This window comes from Budorcas taxicolor, chromosome 10, assembly GCF_023091745.1.
Source record: "Budorcas taxicolor isolate Tak-1 chromosome 10, Takin1.1, whole genome shotgun sequence".
NCBI lineage: Eukaryota > Metazoa > Chordata > Mammalia > Artiodactyla > Bovidae > Budorcas > Budorcas taxicolor.
The window spans coordinates 44265465-44283097 of NC_068919.1; the positions used below are offsets into that span (position 1 = coordinate 44265465).

The 17633-nt window shown below is 45.9% G+C and overlaps 1 protein-coding gene across 1 annotated transcript in view; it reads right to left on the minus strand.

The window, feature by feature from the left end:
- Window positions 1–4042: 4042 nt before the first annotated feature.
- The window catches only part of SNX1 (sorting nexin 1), a 587700-nt gene continuing 574109 nt past the window's right edge, over window positions 4043–17633 (minus strand). Inside the window, exons 6-16 of the mRNA XM_052646183.1 lie at window positions 16462–16505; window positions 14604–14745; window positions 13368–13446; window positions 12828–12903; window positions 10504–10617; window positions 10208–10301; window positions 8904–9109; window positions 6330–6473; window positions 5657–5737; window positions 5105–5176; window positions 4043–4479 (exon numbers count right to left, since the gene is read on the minus strand). Coding sequence (XP_052502143.1) covers window positions 4429–4479; window positions 5105–5176; window positions 5657–5737; window positions 6330–6473; window positions 8904–9109; window positions 10208–10301; window positions 10504–10617; window positions 12828–12903; window positions 13368–13446; window positions 14604–14745; window positions 16462–16505 — 1103 coding nt within the window. The 3' untranslated portion in view covers window positions 4043–4428. The remainder of the gene's footprint in view (window positions 4480–5104; window positions 5177–5656; window positions 5738–6329; window positions 6474–8903; window positions 9110–10207; window positions 10302–10503; window positions 10618–12827; window positions 12904–13367; window positions 13447–14603; window positions 14746–16461; window positions 16506–17633) is intronic.

Genomic DNA, 17633 nt, shown 5'->3' on the forward strand with positions numbered 1-17633 from the left:
ACTCGGAAAGAGCTCAGCGTTACAAACATCCACATGTAGCGCTTCCTATCATTTCCACTCCTTGCATCTGTTCTGTTGCTGAAGACCCATTCTGAATGCTGGGGTCTCTTCAGCTCTAAGCCCTCACCTTCAGGACTGCGGAGCCCAGAGACACATGGGGGAAACAGCCCACAGGGAAGCAGGAGGGGTAAGATTCATTTCCACACCTCTTCTGTAAACCACCTGACTCACAATAGGTCAACAAGGTAGCCGTGTCTGAGAGCATCTGGATTGCCCAGCAGGAGGTCAATCTTTCCTCCCCAGCCCCAGCAGCGAGGCTCCCTGCACTGTGCGTTTTGCATCTGCTCCCAGACATAGCTGATGGCTACTCCCCTTCTGTCCTCTGAATTCTGTTAACCTGTTAGGTCTGACATGCCTTTAAATGAAACAAAGCCAGCTCTGACTTTGTGTCTCCCTTACCTCTCGGCACAGTCCTCCCTTTCCTCGCAGCCGAGCCTCTTATGTGAATGACGTGATCATGCACTTGCTGTCACCGCTGCTTCCCCGCCCATTTGCTCCAAACCTATTTGGCCTCCCGTGCTACCTGTCATGACCGTTCCCACCAGGCACCCTGAAGCCCAAGCCAGAAGCTCATGGGTCATGCCAGCTGCCTCTCTCTTCCTCAGGCCTTTCATCCTATCAGTGAGCAGCCCCCAGGGGCTCTCTGCTGCCACTGACTCCTCTCCCTGAGCCCGGACTCCATTACTACTGCCCTCCTCAGCACTCCGGCTGACTCTCTGTGCCTCCAGCCTTGTATCTTCTGATATGTCTACATCACAAATGTGACCACGCTATTTCCTGCTTAAGTCCTTCCAGGAGCTCCCCATACTTGCAGGGTCACGTTCAAAGTGTACCAGAGGTGATAGGCACTGTGTGATCCAGCTCTTGCTCATCACTCCACGGGCCGTCCACTGACTTGACTCTGGCCACATTGAGCCACTGGTATTCCCTAGATGGGCCCACCTCTCACGACATGACACAGGAAGGTAGATGGTCCCGCAGAAGGAACAAAAACCTCTTCACCTTGAAGACACAGTTTAAGCATCCCATTCTCCAATTTCTTCCTCCTGAGTCTCCAAGTGGAACAACTCCATCTTTGTGGCCCTATCCCCGCATACAGGCCTCTGGCTCAGTATGGGTAAACTGCTATTGGTCTTAACTTGCAAGTTCTGCACAGAAATGCACAGGCCCTGAAGACAGCTGGCTCCACCAGCCTTGGGACAGAGGAAAGCTCTGAGAAGGAAGCTTTGACAACAGAAGGGAGTCTGTCCCCAGGAAATAACAAAAACAGACTTACATCAAGAGGATCACTGGACGGAACAAAACAAAGCAAAGAGAAAGTTTAAAATTATCTTAGAGAGTTAAAAACATGAAAAAGGGAGATGAGAATAAAATTTATGGGGCTACTATGAATTCATGATTTTTAATTATTTATATCATGTATCTCCATCCCTTCAATATTTCCATGTATCTTTATCTACAGTTATTTCCTTGCTCTGTCTGCCAAGAAAAGCCTAGAAGCAATGACATTCTAGTAGCAATGGGCACTCAGCACCCAGATCTTGATTTCTTAAGATCATTTTCCATTCAAAGGAATCAAGATTCCCTGGCAAAAAATGGCGGATTCCAAGGATGGGGCTAGGAAGATACAAGGTAAGTCTGGAACACCTTAAGCCAGAAAGAAAGAAAGTGTTTTTAAAAAAAAATGAAAGGGACATATTAAAAAGACATAGGAGCCTGCTAGAAATCTGGGATGGTTTGAGAATCAAAGCAATACCTAGCAACTTTGAGTAAATAGGAATCCATTCATCCATACCTATAAACAAACAGATTAATAAGTAGGGAGGAAGATGCTTTCCTTTAGAAGCAGAATGTCAAACAGGTGCAGAAGAAACTATGGAGTTAGAAGATCACACTGAATGAAGAACAAGGGATGTACATGACATCAAAGTGTCTCCCCACAAGCAACCTGTTGCTTACAGAGGGGAGAAGTCAACTTAGAAAGGGGAAGTCTGGCAGACTTGAACTTAACCAAGTGATCACAGAGCTAACGTCAATATTAATGGGATCAAGTAACATCACCTGCCAACTTAAGACACACACAGAGGACACATGACTTTTGTGATGTTCCTGTCCAACATGCCAAACCCTAATCTAGTCCATGAGACCAATCCAGTTTGAGGAACATTCTACAAAATGTGTGGCTGGTATTCTTCAAAAAGGCCAAGGTAATAAAAGGAAAGACATCTGAATTGAGAGACACGTGTAAGCATGTTTCACAACTAACGTAACACATGATTCTGCATCGGGAACAGGGACTCACAACAGAGGGCAGCACTAGGGCTCCGGACACAACTTAAGCAGTGGGCACGCGCAGGTAACCGCCTCCTGTCAGCGCCAGCAAGGCGTCAGCACTATGCTCCCCGCTTCTGCCAAATGGTCACGGTTACAAATGTTGAGAGCAAGTCCTTTTCCTTAAGGAAAGGCTTACTGAAGTTTTGGGGTAGAGGGGTAACAATATCTACAACCGACTCTCAATGATTGAGAAAATACAACACGTAAATACAGATAAAGCAAATCGTAAGTCATAAAGCAAATGGGGTGGTAAAATGTAAGTACCTGGTAAGTGGGAGTTCTTCGTGATATTCCTGTAACTTTTCTGTAAGTTTAAAATCATATGAAAATTCTAAAAGTTCCCAAACAAACCAGCAATCCAACAACAAGGGATGAGTCAGAATGATGGTACAGTCACTCTATGGAAGCCTTAAAATTAGAGCGTTACAAATAAATGTCTGTGAAAATACATAACAAGATAGAAAAAATGCTTATAGCTTACACAGGGTTAAATGATGAAAGCCGGATAGAGTATTTTATGTGTCCATTATTATAACTAAGCAGAGCAAGCATATAAGTAAGATTGGAAGGGTAATATCAAAGGTGGTAATAAGGATATTAGGGGGAAGGGAGAGATTGAGTGACTTTTCCTTAAAAAAAAAAAAAAAAAAAATCAGCATATTGAAAAAAATACTTGCCAGCACAGGCACTCCCCCTGTCAGGCAGGTATGCTGGAGAATACTGGAGATCAGTGCTATTGACTGCCTTCTCTTGCCTCAGGCTGCCCCACTCAAACCCTGACACCTATCCCTCACCCCAAGAAGAGATAGATGCTGTGGGTCTGGAGCGCCCTCAGCAAGGGCATCTGAGGGTGGTGGGCTAGGAGCATGAGGCTCCCCTGCAGGCAGTCTGCCAGCCCTGCCCCACACAGCAGCTTCGCAGTCTGCTCTGAGCAGCGAGCTTAGCAGCTGCGGACACAGCTGAGGGGAAGCCCAGCAAGGGCACATCTGAGACTGGGCCTCCCTGGCCAGGCCAGCACAGAGACCCCTTTGAATGCCCCTGGCTTGTGCTTATAACACCAGGGCCTCTTGCCGACATGCTCTCTCCTGGGCATAGACCGTAAAGCTTCTCAGAACTCAGAAGGTTTAGGAACCCTGGGATGACTTTTATCTCAAGGCAGAGCGCCTGGTTCTGTTGTCAGTGGGGTGAAGTGTTAAGTCCTTATCAGTTCTTTACATTTTTAACATAAACCAGTCTACTGAGCACCTGCTTTGATGGGTGGCAAAAAGAAGTTCGGAACACAAGCCTTTGCTATCAGAAGGCAAACTCTCAGAGAGCCCTGGGCAGCTGAGAGAAACAGGGCAGGAATAAAAATGAAAGTCTGCCTCCTTTCCGGGAGAACTGGTTTTGTTCCTCTTATTAGAAGAGACGTGTTTAAAACTCCTTCCCTAAAGAAGCAGGAGTAAGAGTTAGTAAGAGACCCTCAGAACAGGCAGCTGGGGTAGAGAGAGCAAAGGAAACCCCAGTCCTGCGGGGAAGCAGGAGCCAAGGCCCACGAGCTCCCGTGGAGAGGAACTCATTGCATGACTCTACTGGGCACTTCTTGTTTAGAGCTGCTTCCCAACTGCTCCCCAGCCTAGAGCAAAAAGCACCACCATTCTCAGTCATGTGACCCGATTTTAAAGTATTTTATTACATAATCTTTTCATGGCACCGTCAGGAGTAACAGAAAACGTTATCCTCAGTTCCTAACCACATCCTGAAAAATATACATTTGTATTTATATATTTATATCAATACTCCACCCCATCCCCTAATTCCACCACCTAGTATAGGACTTTTGCTTAAAGCAAGAAACTATTCTTTCAGGTAAGAAAATATATATGGAAGCTAAGTGAAGTAACGGTTAGAGGGACTGGGGACAGCTCGGTCGTGGGGGCAGGAGGGAAGGGGTGAAGTCCAGGCTGGGCAGGATGCATCGCTGGGCCTGGCAGAGGTGGAGGACAGTGTATAAAAAGGCAGCGTCAGGCAGGCGGCTCTGGTGTCCTCGGTCCATTAGGAGATGGCCTTTGCCTCAGGAAGGAAGGCTTCCCAGTACTTAGCCAGCTGCAAAGAAGTGGGCTCAGTAAGCAAGTGCTCCCATCGAGTGGTAGAGCCTGAGCCTGGAAGGGGAGTAAGACAAGGCACTTCCCCAAGTGCCCTTGGCCAGCACAGGGAGGCCTAGGCTGACGCCAAGCTGAGGAAATGGGTATGCTGAGAGGAGACCCTGAGACAGACCGGCTGGCCAGCCACACTACCCTTACCTCTCTAAACTGAAGGAAGCATCAAGTGCAAGGTCTGAAGACAGTCCTGGTTCTGCCCCAGAGGAAGTACCCCCGTGGGGACCACAGCTTGGCTCAGGTCAGTCAGCTCCTCACAACAGGGTCACTGTTCCACATACCAATTGGGGCCTCAGCCTCAAGAGGGCTAGGTGGTATCAGGGGGTTACAGGGAGAGGAGAGTTGGGGTTTGTCCTTAAAAACTAACTCACTGTAGGACTAAGGCTATCCTGCTTATTAGCAAAAGACCCTACTGGATGCTCCACATTAGAGAAACAGGACTTATGTTCAATTATTGATTAAGCAGGGCCCAGACACCTGATGTATGCCAGACCACCCTGTCACCAAAATCTCAAGTATGCAGCTGGCCCAAGCAAGCAGGAGAGGAAGAAAGCCATGCACAAGTTACATACCTGCTGCTGTGAATACAGGAGTGTCTCGAGGTACTTGATCACGTGGTTTCTGAAGTCCTTGGATTTCTCTTTCTAAAGGAGACAGGATTCTACACTGACCATCCGGACAGTTGCTCCTTCCCTTCTTGACAGGATGGTGATGTTTTTGCTGACCAAGGCTGAACACAGCCTCAGAAAGGAGAGGCAGCAGCTGGATTAGCTACAATTTCCAGCCCAATACCTCTTGCAAGGCTTTCTTGAATGGTGGCAGGGTGGGAAAGCGAGGAAAAAGGACAGGGGAGTAGAGGGGTTATGACAGGCCAAGCTTTGTTTTGTGTCTAACTGCTCTGGTCCAGCAACCAGTGGAGGACAGCCACTTTGCCTCAGCAACAAACACACAAACGTGAGCGCACGTGCACACACACACACACACAGAGCCATGCTTGGTCATAATAACTGCCAAGTCGCTGGCACTGCTGTCTGTCTCCCTACTCAGTAGAGATGTGGACAGAACCAGTACTACCACTAAACCAGGCACTGCACACTGGTGAGAAGGAGGATCTTCTACCTTACCTCAAACCGTATCACTTCTTTTCGGACCACAGTTGAAATCCTTTCAAAGTCCCTTTCATACTGAGTCACCCGAGACTCCCACTGGGAAGAAAGAGGAAAGAAAGGATCCCTTAACATATTATGGAGTTACTATTAAGTCTTTACCTCTGAACAGCAACTGTGTATCTGAGACCTCAATTGGTCATTTGTTTGTCCCTCTGGGTAAGATTAGATATGGAGATTCCACAGGTAATCCAGACTCCCGTAGAGGTCACCTCTGGAACTGGCTGGGAAACAGGTGCCATGTGTCTCAGGCCAAGTCTGGTTCCTAAGAAATCTACTTCCCCAGAGGCTCCAGTTCAGGTACTTGCCAGCAAGGCTGGGAGGCCCAGAGAACTGAATTTAGTTCTCACCAGAAGGGCACATGTGAATCACCTTGGAGCTTTTCAAAGACCCAGGCAGGACCGCTCCTGCAGAGATTCTAATTTGGCAAGTGTGGGTGAAACAGGAGAGGAGGAGGAAGGCCCGGTCTCAGGGCAGACCCTGGGCCATTCGCAGAGGCTTTGCCGGCCACTGTCCTTTAGACTCCATTAGTTCCCCTGCCTGCTGAGGGGTTCTAAGCAGCTCAGTGGGGTGGAACCCGGACTCACTCAGGAGCCAGAACTTCCCTGCAGGTCTGCCTCGGGGGGCTCACCTCTACAATCTCATCCTTGGCCTGCTGCAGCTTGTCGGGCTTGTTGGCCCACAGCAGCCGAGCCTCAGCCTCCCGCTTCTTCTGCAGGGTGGCCTGAGCATCCTGCCAGCGCTGCCACGTCTTCATGCGCTGGTCAAAGGCGGCCTGTGAGGGTGAGGTTTGGGGAGAAGCATAACCAGCCCTTCAGGCGCTCTGCTGGCTCTGCCTTGGGAGGAGGGGGCTCTCCCAGTGACTGTGCTGGGGAAGGGCTGAGCAAGGGCAGGTTCCACAATCTTGTGTTAATGCCCAGCTTGAAGTGTAATGTCCAAAAGCACAAGCTTGGGTAAGACTTCTCTCCAAGGCTCCAGTAGACCAGCGTCATGCTGCGTCATGCTGCTCCCAAGGCTGGATGGCCCAGCACAAGCAGGTGGTCTGATGCCCAGGCCCAATCTATGGCTTTCAAACAGACTCCCTGAGATCACTCAGTTCATGAGTCTACACTTTCCTTAAATGCCTGCGCTGTGCCAAGGGCTAAGAATATAGTGGGAAATGAAACACATAGGCCTGCTTTCATGGAGCTTGATGTCTAACAGGAAAGCCTGACACTGTATTACTAACTGCCAATAAGTAATTATAAGAATGCAGAGTACAGAAAAAACAAGCAGAGTACTGCAAAAAAACACTTGAGGACCTAGTTGAGCCTGGGAGACACATCAGAGAAGACCAACCTAAGGAAGCAAACTCTATACTGACACCCAAACAATATACAGGGTGAGCTCGACAGATCTCCCCACCTCCTTCAGCTTAACAGATCTTTATACTAAGTAAACTTCATCTCATCCATACATTCAACTGCTCGCGGCTATCAAGGCCTTCAAGAAGCTCTCTGAAGTCCATTTGCTGGTCTTCCCTGTTTTCAATTCCTTGATCACAATCAGCATGTCCAGAGGATGCCTGGTGGACTAACCAAACCATCTCGCACCCCCACTGGCTCTGTAGGCTTCAAGAGGCTGGGATGAAAGGGCTCTGCCTGGGGCAGCCTCCCAACACCGCTCCTTCTGCTCCCCCACCCTGTGAGAGAGTTCCCTGGATGTTTTTCAGGCCTTTGCCAAGACTTGAACCTCAAGGAGTGAAAGAACACCAAATTTATCTTCCCCTGCACTGTCACTGCTGCTTATCTGCAATTTCTAAACAGCTGAATAAAGGATCAGGTAAAGTGTGACCTCAAATCCAGCCTAACACCCTCGGCTAACTGCGGTACAGCTGCAGGTTTCAGCAGAGAAGTAACAACTGTTCATCTCTCCAGCCCCACTGCCAGCACATGACCACGAGAAGGGCGGGTGAGGGGTCTCTGAGAAAAGACCAGTTTGCAGTCTGAGCACTAAGGCGAGCTGCCTCAGTAAGGCCTCCCTCACCCCTCTCCATACAGGGTCCCTGGCCTGAGGGTCGTATCCAAATGCTGAGCTCTCCAGAAGCCCCAGACAACACTGCTCTCTGAAAGCATCCCCAGAGAGAACCCTTCCCTGGGGTGGCTTTCTAGTCTAAGCAGTCTGACCTGTTCCAAGCATGCCAGAACAGGTTACTTTTCCAGCCTCTTCTCACTCTGGAGTCAGCAGCAAACCAAGCAGCAATGGGAGAGGACAGTGAGCAATCTTGCAGACTATATTAAGCAACTCTGCCACGGAGAAAATGCGCCCTGGGGACAGCATGGCTCCTGACAATGCAGGAGCTCTCAGGCTGGGGAGAGCTCGGGCATGGGGCGGGGTAGAGAGAGTGAGAGTGCGTGTGTTTGTGTGGCTCTGTTCCAACTCAGAGGCTCAGATGTTCTGGTCCCAACCTGGATCAGGCAGATTCAGGCCCTATTAGGGCAGGTGCCAGGCTCCCTCTTGACTCCTTCCTCTGTCTCAGAGAGGCCACGCGAGAACTAATCTCACTGCCCAGTGAAGCTTCCTCAGCCACTCTGAAAGATCAGGGAAACCAGAGTGCCTTGGTCACCAGAAGAGAAGGTGAGGTACCTGACCTGAGGGGCAGGCTGCAGTCTTGTCACCGGTGTGGTCAGCACAGCACAGCTCTGGTGACAAGCTCCCTCAGACCCCTGGCCACCCTCCTCCATGTAGCAACACACTGGTTGTGTGGAGTTACCTGGTGGCCCACACTGGAGGGAAAAGTGGAAGCCAGCAAGAGCTCTTACCAGGGCCAAGCTGCTGCATACTATTAGGAAGGCAAAGGCCAGAGGGCTGAGGAAGTCACAGCTTCAAGGGGTCCAGACCTAGGCCTGGAACAGCCTTGCTTAAAGGAAGGAATATAGGATGCTGTCCAGCTTCAACAATAAGGAAGGGCCTACTTGGAAATTCAAGAGTGGTCTTTTCTTCAAGCTGATTTAAAATACTGGCTGTGGGCCTCAAAATGACTCAGAGATAACTAAGAGTTTAATGGATGTTTCAGTTCACAAGATACTTTCTCTTTTGAGAGTAGAAAAACCACTATACCTATTTCAAGCTATAATGGATGAAACCATCTTGGGAAGAAGAAGAGCACAGGAAAAGACAAATTAAATCCAGTGGAGGAAAAAGAGGAGAGGGACAAGATGCTTACGCGGACTATGGCCAGGAGGCGAATATAGTCACTCAGGAGCTCTGCGAGGAGGAAGAAGTCATTGTTGGCCTGTTCCTGGTGGAGCTGCTCGATCTTTTCTTCCACCTCAGCCAGCTGGGAGAGTGCCCGCGACAGTGCTGTGTTGTCCTCAGAGCTCCCAAGCATGGCGAGACTCTTGGCAAATTGGGCCGTGTTCAGCGCTAGCTCTGGCAGGAAGAAGACAGCAGAGCCTCTGATCTCCCGAGGAAGAGGGACAAGTCAGCTGGCACTGCCCGGGTGCCTGAGCGACACTGGCCCCTGCGTGTCTGGCAACCGTGGGCTCTGCAATCTGGCCATTTACACCAGAGCCAAATGAATTCAGAAAGTGAGGGCGATGTAGCTCGGGCACAAGAGCAAAGAGAGGTGCCTGCTGCCCTGTTTCCCTAGGCTAGGCTTGCTTGGATGGAGCAGTTCCGATGCTCCTGGAGAACTGGGGCCAGTTAACAGAAACAGGCCAATGGCACAGTTCTGATTTTCACATTAGAGCTCACAGTAAGCAGCCTGCCTGCATGAGAGAGAGTGTATGTACACACTGCATAGTCTTGCGTGCACCAGAGTAGAACAACTTTTCTGTGAAAAGCCAAGTATTTTAACCTTTGCAGACCACATACGGCTCACTCTCCTTGCTCCCCTCCCCAACCCCTCCATCCCATCATCTCTTCAAAAATGTTAAAAACCACTTAGAGCCACAGCAATAGGTCCATGACCAATAGGTCTATGGCTAGATATTGCCCAGCTGGGTCATATTTTGCCAACTCTTGTATTGGTCTCCATTCTAATGGTTTTCTGCCTGTTTAGACTTCTGATTATCAGCATGATTAAAGCATTCAAACTTGGCAAATTTCACTAGCTCTTAAGCAAATCTCACCAGAGAAAGGTGAAGAAGGGTCAGGAGACATATATGGTTTCCAGCATTTACATATTTCTCATTGGACCATGTAGCTAAGGCATGTAGCATCATTTTGGATATAAGCCACCAACTCAAATGCCACCAACCAAAGCCCACAATCCCAGGTCAAGCTGTAACTGGGACAGCTTCTCTGCACTCCTCCCAGGTAGAGAGTACAATGCCTTCAGCGGCAGAGGCATGTGTCCTGTCAGGAGACGCGTGGCATTATCTCTCTGATCAGACCATCAAGGACCAAGTGGGTTGAGAATTTCAACTTGAATGGCTGAGAGGTTTGGGAACAACATGCCCTCCCCTCTCTAGCTACTGGAGACATCAGTTTCCCCCCAGCTCCAAGCGTACGTCAGAAGCTTGTTACCTTTCCTGTGGTTGACTAGAGTTTCTACAACGGCATGCAGTTTCCGCAAGCGCTGCTCCTCACACTCTACCTCCTGGAGCTTCTCCTCAAACCACTGAAACACACAGGCCCAAAGCTTTAAAGGAGGCTACTCATCATAGAGCTGTCTTTTCCTTAGCAGTTTTTTTCTTCTTTTTTAAGGGACTGAATTATTGTAACAAGAAAGTCTCTAATCTCAGAAATTTCAGGACTCCTCAAGGCTTCTGACGCATAACCCTGAGGGGGCTGGGGAAGCTGAGAGGCCCAGTGCTACTCACAATGTCGGATTCATTCATCTTGATGGTCATTTTGCTGACTGCATCTGTAGCTTTGTTGAACATCTTGAGGAGACCAGCGCCACTCAATGTCTGGGTACCCACAGCACGTGGCAGCTACAAGAGCAAGAAGGCGGGGTGGCAAGTTATCTGCTGCCCCTATTTTAGGTTCAGAAGAATTAGTATCCATCAGATGGCACGCCCCAAACTTGCCAAATAAATTATCTGAACTGTAGGCTGTTATTTTCAAGGGCAATTAGGCAAATCCTTAACTAACAATGTGGAGAGAAAAAAAAAAAATCAAAGGACCACATCAAAGAGAATCAGCAAAACTGTCAGCTTTTGATACTGTGTGCAGAAAGACAGGCAGTGTGTGTTATGTGGCCAGGTGACCTCATATTGAGATTATCTGCCTACCCAGGCATAAACTGCTTAAATACCAAATGCTTTTGTTTAAAAGTCAAAAGTTCTTTTTGGATGCATACTCACACACAGCTAGACTTAAAATCTTGAGACACTTTGAAGCTATAATTCCATTCGAATTTTCCTCAGGGAACAAAGGAGCATAATAGATTGAGGCTGCTTTTATGGACATCTAGTTAAGTCAAGCATGCCAAATACTTAGAAACAATCTGACTAGTTCAGTCTTCCCACTCCTTTCCTAAGGCATGAAAAGGATGCTGAAGAATCCACAGTGTATGTAGTATACCACGCTGAACAATTAGATTTTAGTGCCCAGGACTCTTGAGAGGCTTAACTCAGGGCCATTTTGCCCCCTTAGGGACAGTTGGTCATGTATGGAGATAATTTTGCTTACTAAAACTGGGGACAGGGGACTTCCCTGGTGGTCCAGTGGCTAAGACTCTGTTTTCCCAGTGCAGGGGACCCAGATTCGATCCCTGGTCAGGGAACTAGATCTCGCATGCTGCAATTAAGAGTTCACATACCACTACAAACGATTCCACATGCTGCAACAAAGAAAGATACTGCCAAAACTAAGACTCTGGACACAACCAAATTGAAAAAAAACCTGGACAGGAGGTGGGGGAGGGTACTGGCATCTAATGGATAGAGGCCAGGAATGCTGCTAAACCAAGAGTGCACAGGACATCCCCACAACAAAGGATGATCCAGCCCAAAATGTCCACAGTGCCACTGGAGATAAACCCTGCTCTAGGGGCACCAGGCGGGTATGAGGGCATGAAAAGGAAAAATGGATTTAGGAATCTCAGAGGAGAACTAAGACGTAGAGCATTAGACAGAATTTTTAATTAAAGAAGTTCATTTTGGTGGGGCAACCCATATACTTAGTACCATTTTCTTATTTTGAGTAATATATACAATATGCAAGTTAAAGAAAAATTTAAAAATAAAAAACAAAAAAAAATACAAAACAACAGTTCTACACTGTCACTTATTTCCTTCTACTTTTCTTTCCTATGAGATACACCATTGTTTTATTCCAGTGTTTGATTCTTAATGACTAATGTGTTTCTTCAGCTATGTTTCTATGCTGTTTCATGTTTCATTTTATAATTCTTGTTTTAAACTGAAGTACAGTTGATTTATAGTACTGTGTTCGTTCTAGGGGTATAGCAATGTGATTCAGTTTTCAGATTCTTTTCCATGATAAGGTTATTACAAGGTACTGAATAGAGTTCCTTGTGTTATACAGTAAATCCTTGTTGTTTATCTACTTTATATATAGTAGTGTATATCCATTAATCTCATACTCCTAATTTATCCCTCTCCCTCATCATTCTTCAAATGTATGCTCCAATGAATTTCTGTATACTTTCTGTTTATGATGAGAATTAAGTATTTGTTGTATTGATATATTTTACTAACTCTTCAATTATTAGCAACTGGACTATCTCTAATTTTTCTCAGTCATGAATAGCCTATGCATAGCCTGTTAAAAGACTGTCCACTTGAATCAACACTTTTGCTACATGCTGGCAGTTCTGAGGTCTGTGGTTAAGTGGTTTTGAACTAAAACTCCACAGCTCCTGGCACAAAATAAGCATTCAATCGAAGCCAAGTAGTAACCTATGAAGGATATGCCAAGACCTGCCAAACAGATCACTGTGTTGATCCAGTAAGACAACACTGGGTTGCAGTTTGACCTCTACAACCAGTTACTTTTGACTGCAGGCAGAGCTGCTTTTATTTCAGAGGCTGAAAGACACTTGTCACTTTTGAGCACTTATAAACTAGGATACAGTCAGACTAGGCTATATGCGTGTGCTCAAATATTTGTTGAAGGAACTAGTTTCATTTCACAGGGGTAGATATGAATTGTGAAATTCAGTTTGTACAATACTAACCTCTTCTTTTTCTAAGAACTCTCTGACATCAGGGTCCTGTAACATGGTAGGATGATTCACAATCCTCTGAAGGTACCTACAGGGTAAGCAGTTATCTGGTTAATTGGCTTGGCCTTACAAAGTTTGGGGCATTATAACATGCTGACAGGGGTACAGTGTCTTTCATTACTTTAAAATATCCTCAGGGCACTTATATGACTCTGCTTATAAGCACATGTAAGTTCATATTCTTCACATTTCCAGACAGGAAAGAAAAATAACTGCTTGGAAAGAGACTGCAGAGCCACTCCTGACTGATTGTTGAAGAAGGAGAATATGATTGCCTGCTCACTCAGGAGAGAAGAAAAGAGGATGCTCTGCTCCTAATGTGGGAAGGAAAGAGACTTAGGAAAGGCTACAGACAACACGGAGGTGGGAATCTTTAACCCATTCAAGTTTCACCACTACTAACTCCAGCCAATGTCTCACGGTGATTAAGTCTCAGTTTTAGCGCCTCATTTGTTCTCGTGGCACTCAAGAAAATAGTTTTATTGTACTTACCTTTCTAGAGCAGCCCTCCGTTTTTCAAGAAATTCTGCAGAAGAAGAATCTTCTTTCCCAACTTTTACTTTTGTCATTCCTGGAACACAATTTAAAAAGAAAAAAACAAGAAAACTATAAATCATCATGAAAAGCTTTAGGCTGCAGAAAAGCCCCAGGAGGAAGGCAATGAGGGAGCTCTACAAAATACAACCAAAGGCCACTTCTATGTCATGCACAAGCATGAACAAAGTTCTTTATGCAAGAGTCAGTTTTCATACTAGTCTTAAAGTGTTGAAGGTTCTCAACCCTGGGACTTCCAGAGCACATGTTTTCTAAAAGGGGGCTATGGGACTCTGAGTAAAGATCAGCAGATATCAACTGATGGTAATGGGAAGATTCCTTGCCTGACCTCCTTCCCCTCATTCAATGAGTACATTTCAATTTGGAGGGAACCGCAACCACTGAAGACTCCAGGATACCAATACACACACACACACACATACACACACACATGTACACTGTGGAAACTAAAACCAGAATCACTGAAGATTCTCACACACACACACACACACACACACACACACGTACACTGTGGAAACTAAAACCAGAACCACTGAAGATTCACACACACACACACACACACACACACACACACACACACACACACACACACGTACACTGTGGAAACTAAAACCAGAACCACTGAAGACTCTCACACACACACACACTGTGGAAACTAAAACCGCAACCACTGAAGACTCCAGGATACCAATACACACACACACACACACTCTCTCTCTCTCTCACACACACACACACACACTCTCACACACACACACACACACACACTCTCTCTCTCACACACTCACACACACACACTCTCTCACACACACACACACACTCACACACACACTCTCTCACACACACTCTCTCACACACACACTCTCTCTCTCTCACACACACACACACACACACACACACTCTCTCTCTCTCTCTCTCTCTCTCTCTCTCTCTCTCTCTCTCTCTCTCTGTGGAAACTAAAACCTAGGCCTCCTACTGCACCCAACGAAAGAGACCATGTCAAAACATGCTGTATCTCTAACCCTCGTGTGATTTATAGGAAAACGTTGGAAATGGTTCCTTTCTAACTGTTGGATTCTACACTGTCATTAGAAGTAATCTCATACACTAAGTAGAAACTATACTGTAGAAAGAATGCAAAGGAAAAAATCTAAGCGGAATTAACAGTCTTACCTATTAGGCTCTTCTCAGGTGGAGGAGGGACAATAAAGCCATTCTGGGAGTGCTTCTCTGAAAGCTTCTCATAAAGACCCAAAAAGTCACTAAATCTTCTTTTCACTGCAAAGTGTTTACTTCTGAACATTGGTAAGCTTGTCTTGGGGACAGAAAAAACACAAGATTTCATTTCCAATAGGGGATGAATATCTTGAAAAGTCATCCGGCTGACATCAAGGGAATCTTTCCCCAGATCTCTGGTCTTCTAGCCACTTCATAAATAACTTTCTCCAAGGCTGAGATTCTCAGCCCCTTTTCTTTTTTTGGAGTTATAACCCTCTCTGGCTGTCTAGAAATCTATGGAGCCCTTCTCAGAATAATGATTTTAAATGCACAAATTAACATACATGGGATTACGAAGGCAACTAATTAAATTCAAATCGAGTTTTATTTGCAGGTTAAGAACCTTTGCCTTAAGGAAAGAGATGCTGCAATCTAGTTTAAAGCTAGAAATCTATGGTAATCTCCAATCCTTTCATCCTGCCCTGACTTATTAAGGGTATTGCTGCCAGAATTAAAGCAGCCAAACAGGAGAAAATGCACAGTAAACACTGCCCCTAAGGGGAGGATCAGACGAAATGTCTACACTGTAGACACTTGAACCTCCAAGCTATACAGGGTCTAGAACACAGGGGCAGGCCAACAAGTAGTAGAAAGGTAATATAAAGGAAACGTCCAGTAAAAAGAGACAAGGCCTACATTTTATTGAGAGATCATTTAATACTCACCAGACAGGCAAAATTTAAGGAGATGGGGCCTTGCCAACTGTTGGCAAGGAAGTATGTCAATGGGAACTTTTACATATGGCTGATGGAAGTATAAATTGGTACAAGGACTTAAAAACATAGTTTGTATTTCTTTTCTTCAAAATTTATACTATCTGTAACCCAGGGGAATTGCTTCTGATAATATACCCCAAAGAAACTCTTCTATGTGTAGGCCAGGAGACACGTGCAAAAATGTTCACAGCTCATAATTACAAAAACTGGAAACATGCCAAATATTCACAACAGGAAAATGGATAAATGTATTATGCTATAATCACACAATGGACTAATTAACTACAGCTACGCACATCATGGATGGATCTGAGGAACAATGGTAGTAAAGAAAGCACTATTTTTAGCATGATACCATTTTTATGAAACTCAAAAAAAAAAAAGCAAAACAGTGTACTGTTTAGAGATACATATGTGAAGACTTTTTATAAAGGAAATGAGAGACAATTCAGGAGAGTGGTGGCCTCTAAGGTGTGAGGCAGAGGAAAGGAGAGGGAGAAACACGCAGTGGATTCAATGGTACTCATCTTAAGACTGGTGGTAGGTTCGGGGCTTCATTTTTTATGCTTCATAACCTGCATACAACAACGTGTAAGTTTTGTATGCATTAATATTATATAAAAAAGGAAGACCAGACCCAAGGGGCAAAAGGTTAGGGAGAATGTTAAAAGAAGCTCCACATAGGAAACCTCAGAAGAACTGATGATTTTTAAACAGGTGATACAGTTTGGGGTGATCCGCCAAACTAGCTCTAAGCCACATAGCTCTTAAGAGGGATGGCACTATATCAGATACACCACATGTCTTGATAAAACTTACAAAGTTTCACACTGAAGTGTTAGCTCTCTGGAAGAAAAGTGGAAAGGCTCAGATGAGATTACCAAGGGGATGCAGACTTGTTCCATCTTGAGTAAACTTGAAGGAAGATGTTGACAAAGAAACTAAAGAAACACCCAGAAATAATCTGAATGATGACCTTCTTGGTATGTGCGCCCAAACCTATTAAGGTGGTCATCAGCAGGGTCACTTGGACTCACCTGTGTCGTAACTTTGTAGGCCACATAGGCATTCATACCGTCCCCTGTGGGAGAACAGAAAGCAGGAGAGGATTATTCTGTGAACTAAAGCAGGACCAATCTTGCTAACATTTAACTAGGAATCATAAGGCAGCCAGAGGAACCGTGTGTAAGAACTCTTGTTTCAACTCCAAGCTTCAGATCCTATACTATAATCTAGTTCCTACTTTGCCTCGAGGCCTCCATGGCACATCGTGGTCCCATGGATGCTGGCTGGGTCCCTGTTTGAGTTAGACAAGAGAGTCAGTTCCCTGTTTCAAAGCCAGGCTCTATTTATACCTTCCACAAAGCAGCACTGGACACTGACAATCCACTGGTTGTTACCATGCCAATAATTGGGCTAGTTACACACATCTGTCTAAATCCAAACAATTCTCTTGCTGTATAAAGCAGGAGGGGGAGAAGGAAGCAAATGATGTAAAAGGATACAAGTAGTTCTACCCTAAACTAGCTCTAGGCTCCCTTTGCTCTTTCAGAAATACTGTCCCAGCCCCTCCACCCACACTGACCCCTCTCATCTAGCATGTTCTCCTAGAGCAAAGGGCCTGGCAGGAAGACACTTGGGCTGCCTGATGTCACAAAAATCTCTCTTTCCTGAAGGAATCATTTATCTGAAAAAGCCTTTGACTATTACATTATTTGGGAGTCAAGCAATTGTTTTTCTCTGCGGTACTGTCCTAACCTCTACCACTTAGGAACATAAAGGCACCATCGACTCCGTGAGTAGTGAAAAGACACACATGTGACTTGAGACAGACGTAGGTCCAGTGCCGGCCTCTGGAGCGCTGGGTTGGTTTCATTCCCTTCCTCTCCGCCCTGACCCTTCCCACACCAACCAGGAAAATGCAGGTTAACAATGACTAACTGCCAAAGCCTCTGAAATGGTCCTGGGATGAGGGCAAGTTCTACCCCTGCAGGGTCACATATTACAATTTGGTCTGACCAAGATGGCTGGGAATAACTGCTTTTATAAATTACACAGAGAAGTTGGAGACTGTACAAGAAGTTGGAGACTGTACAGAAGAGAGGGCTTATGTTCTCTACCCAGTCAAGCCCTGCCAAAAGAGCAACATATAAAACAAAATATAAGTTTTAGAAATTACTTTATATTGATTACTACTGTTAGTTCTCTT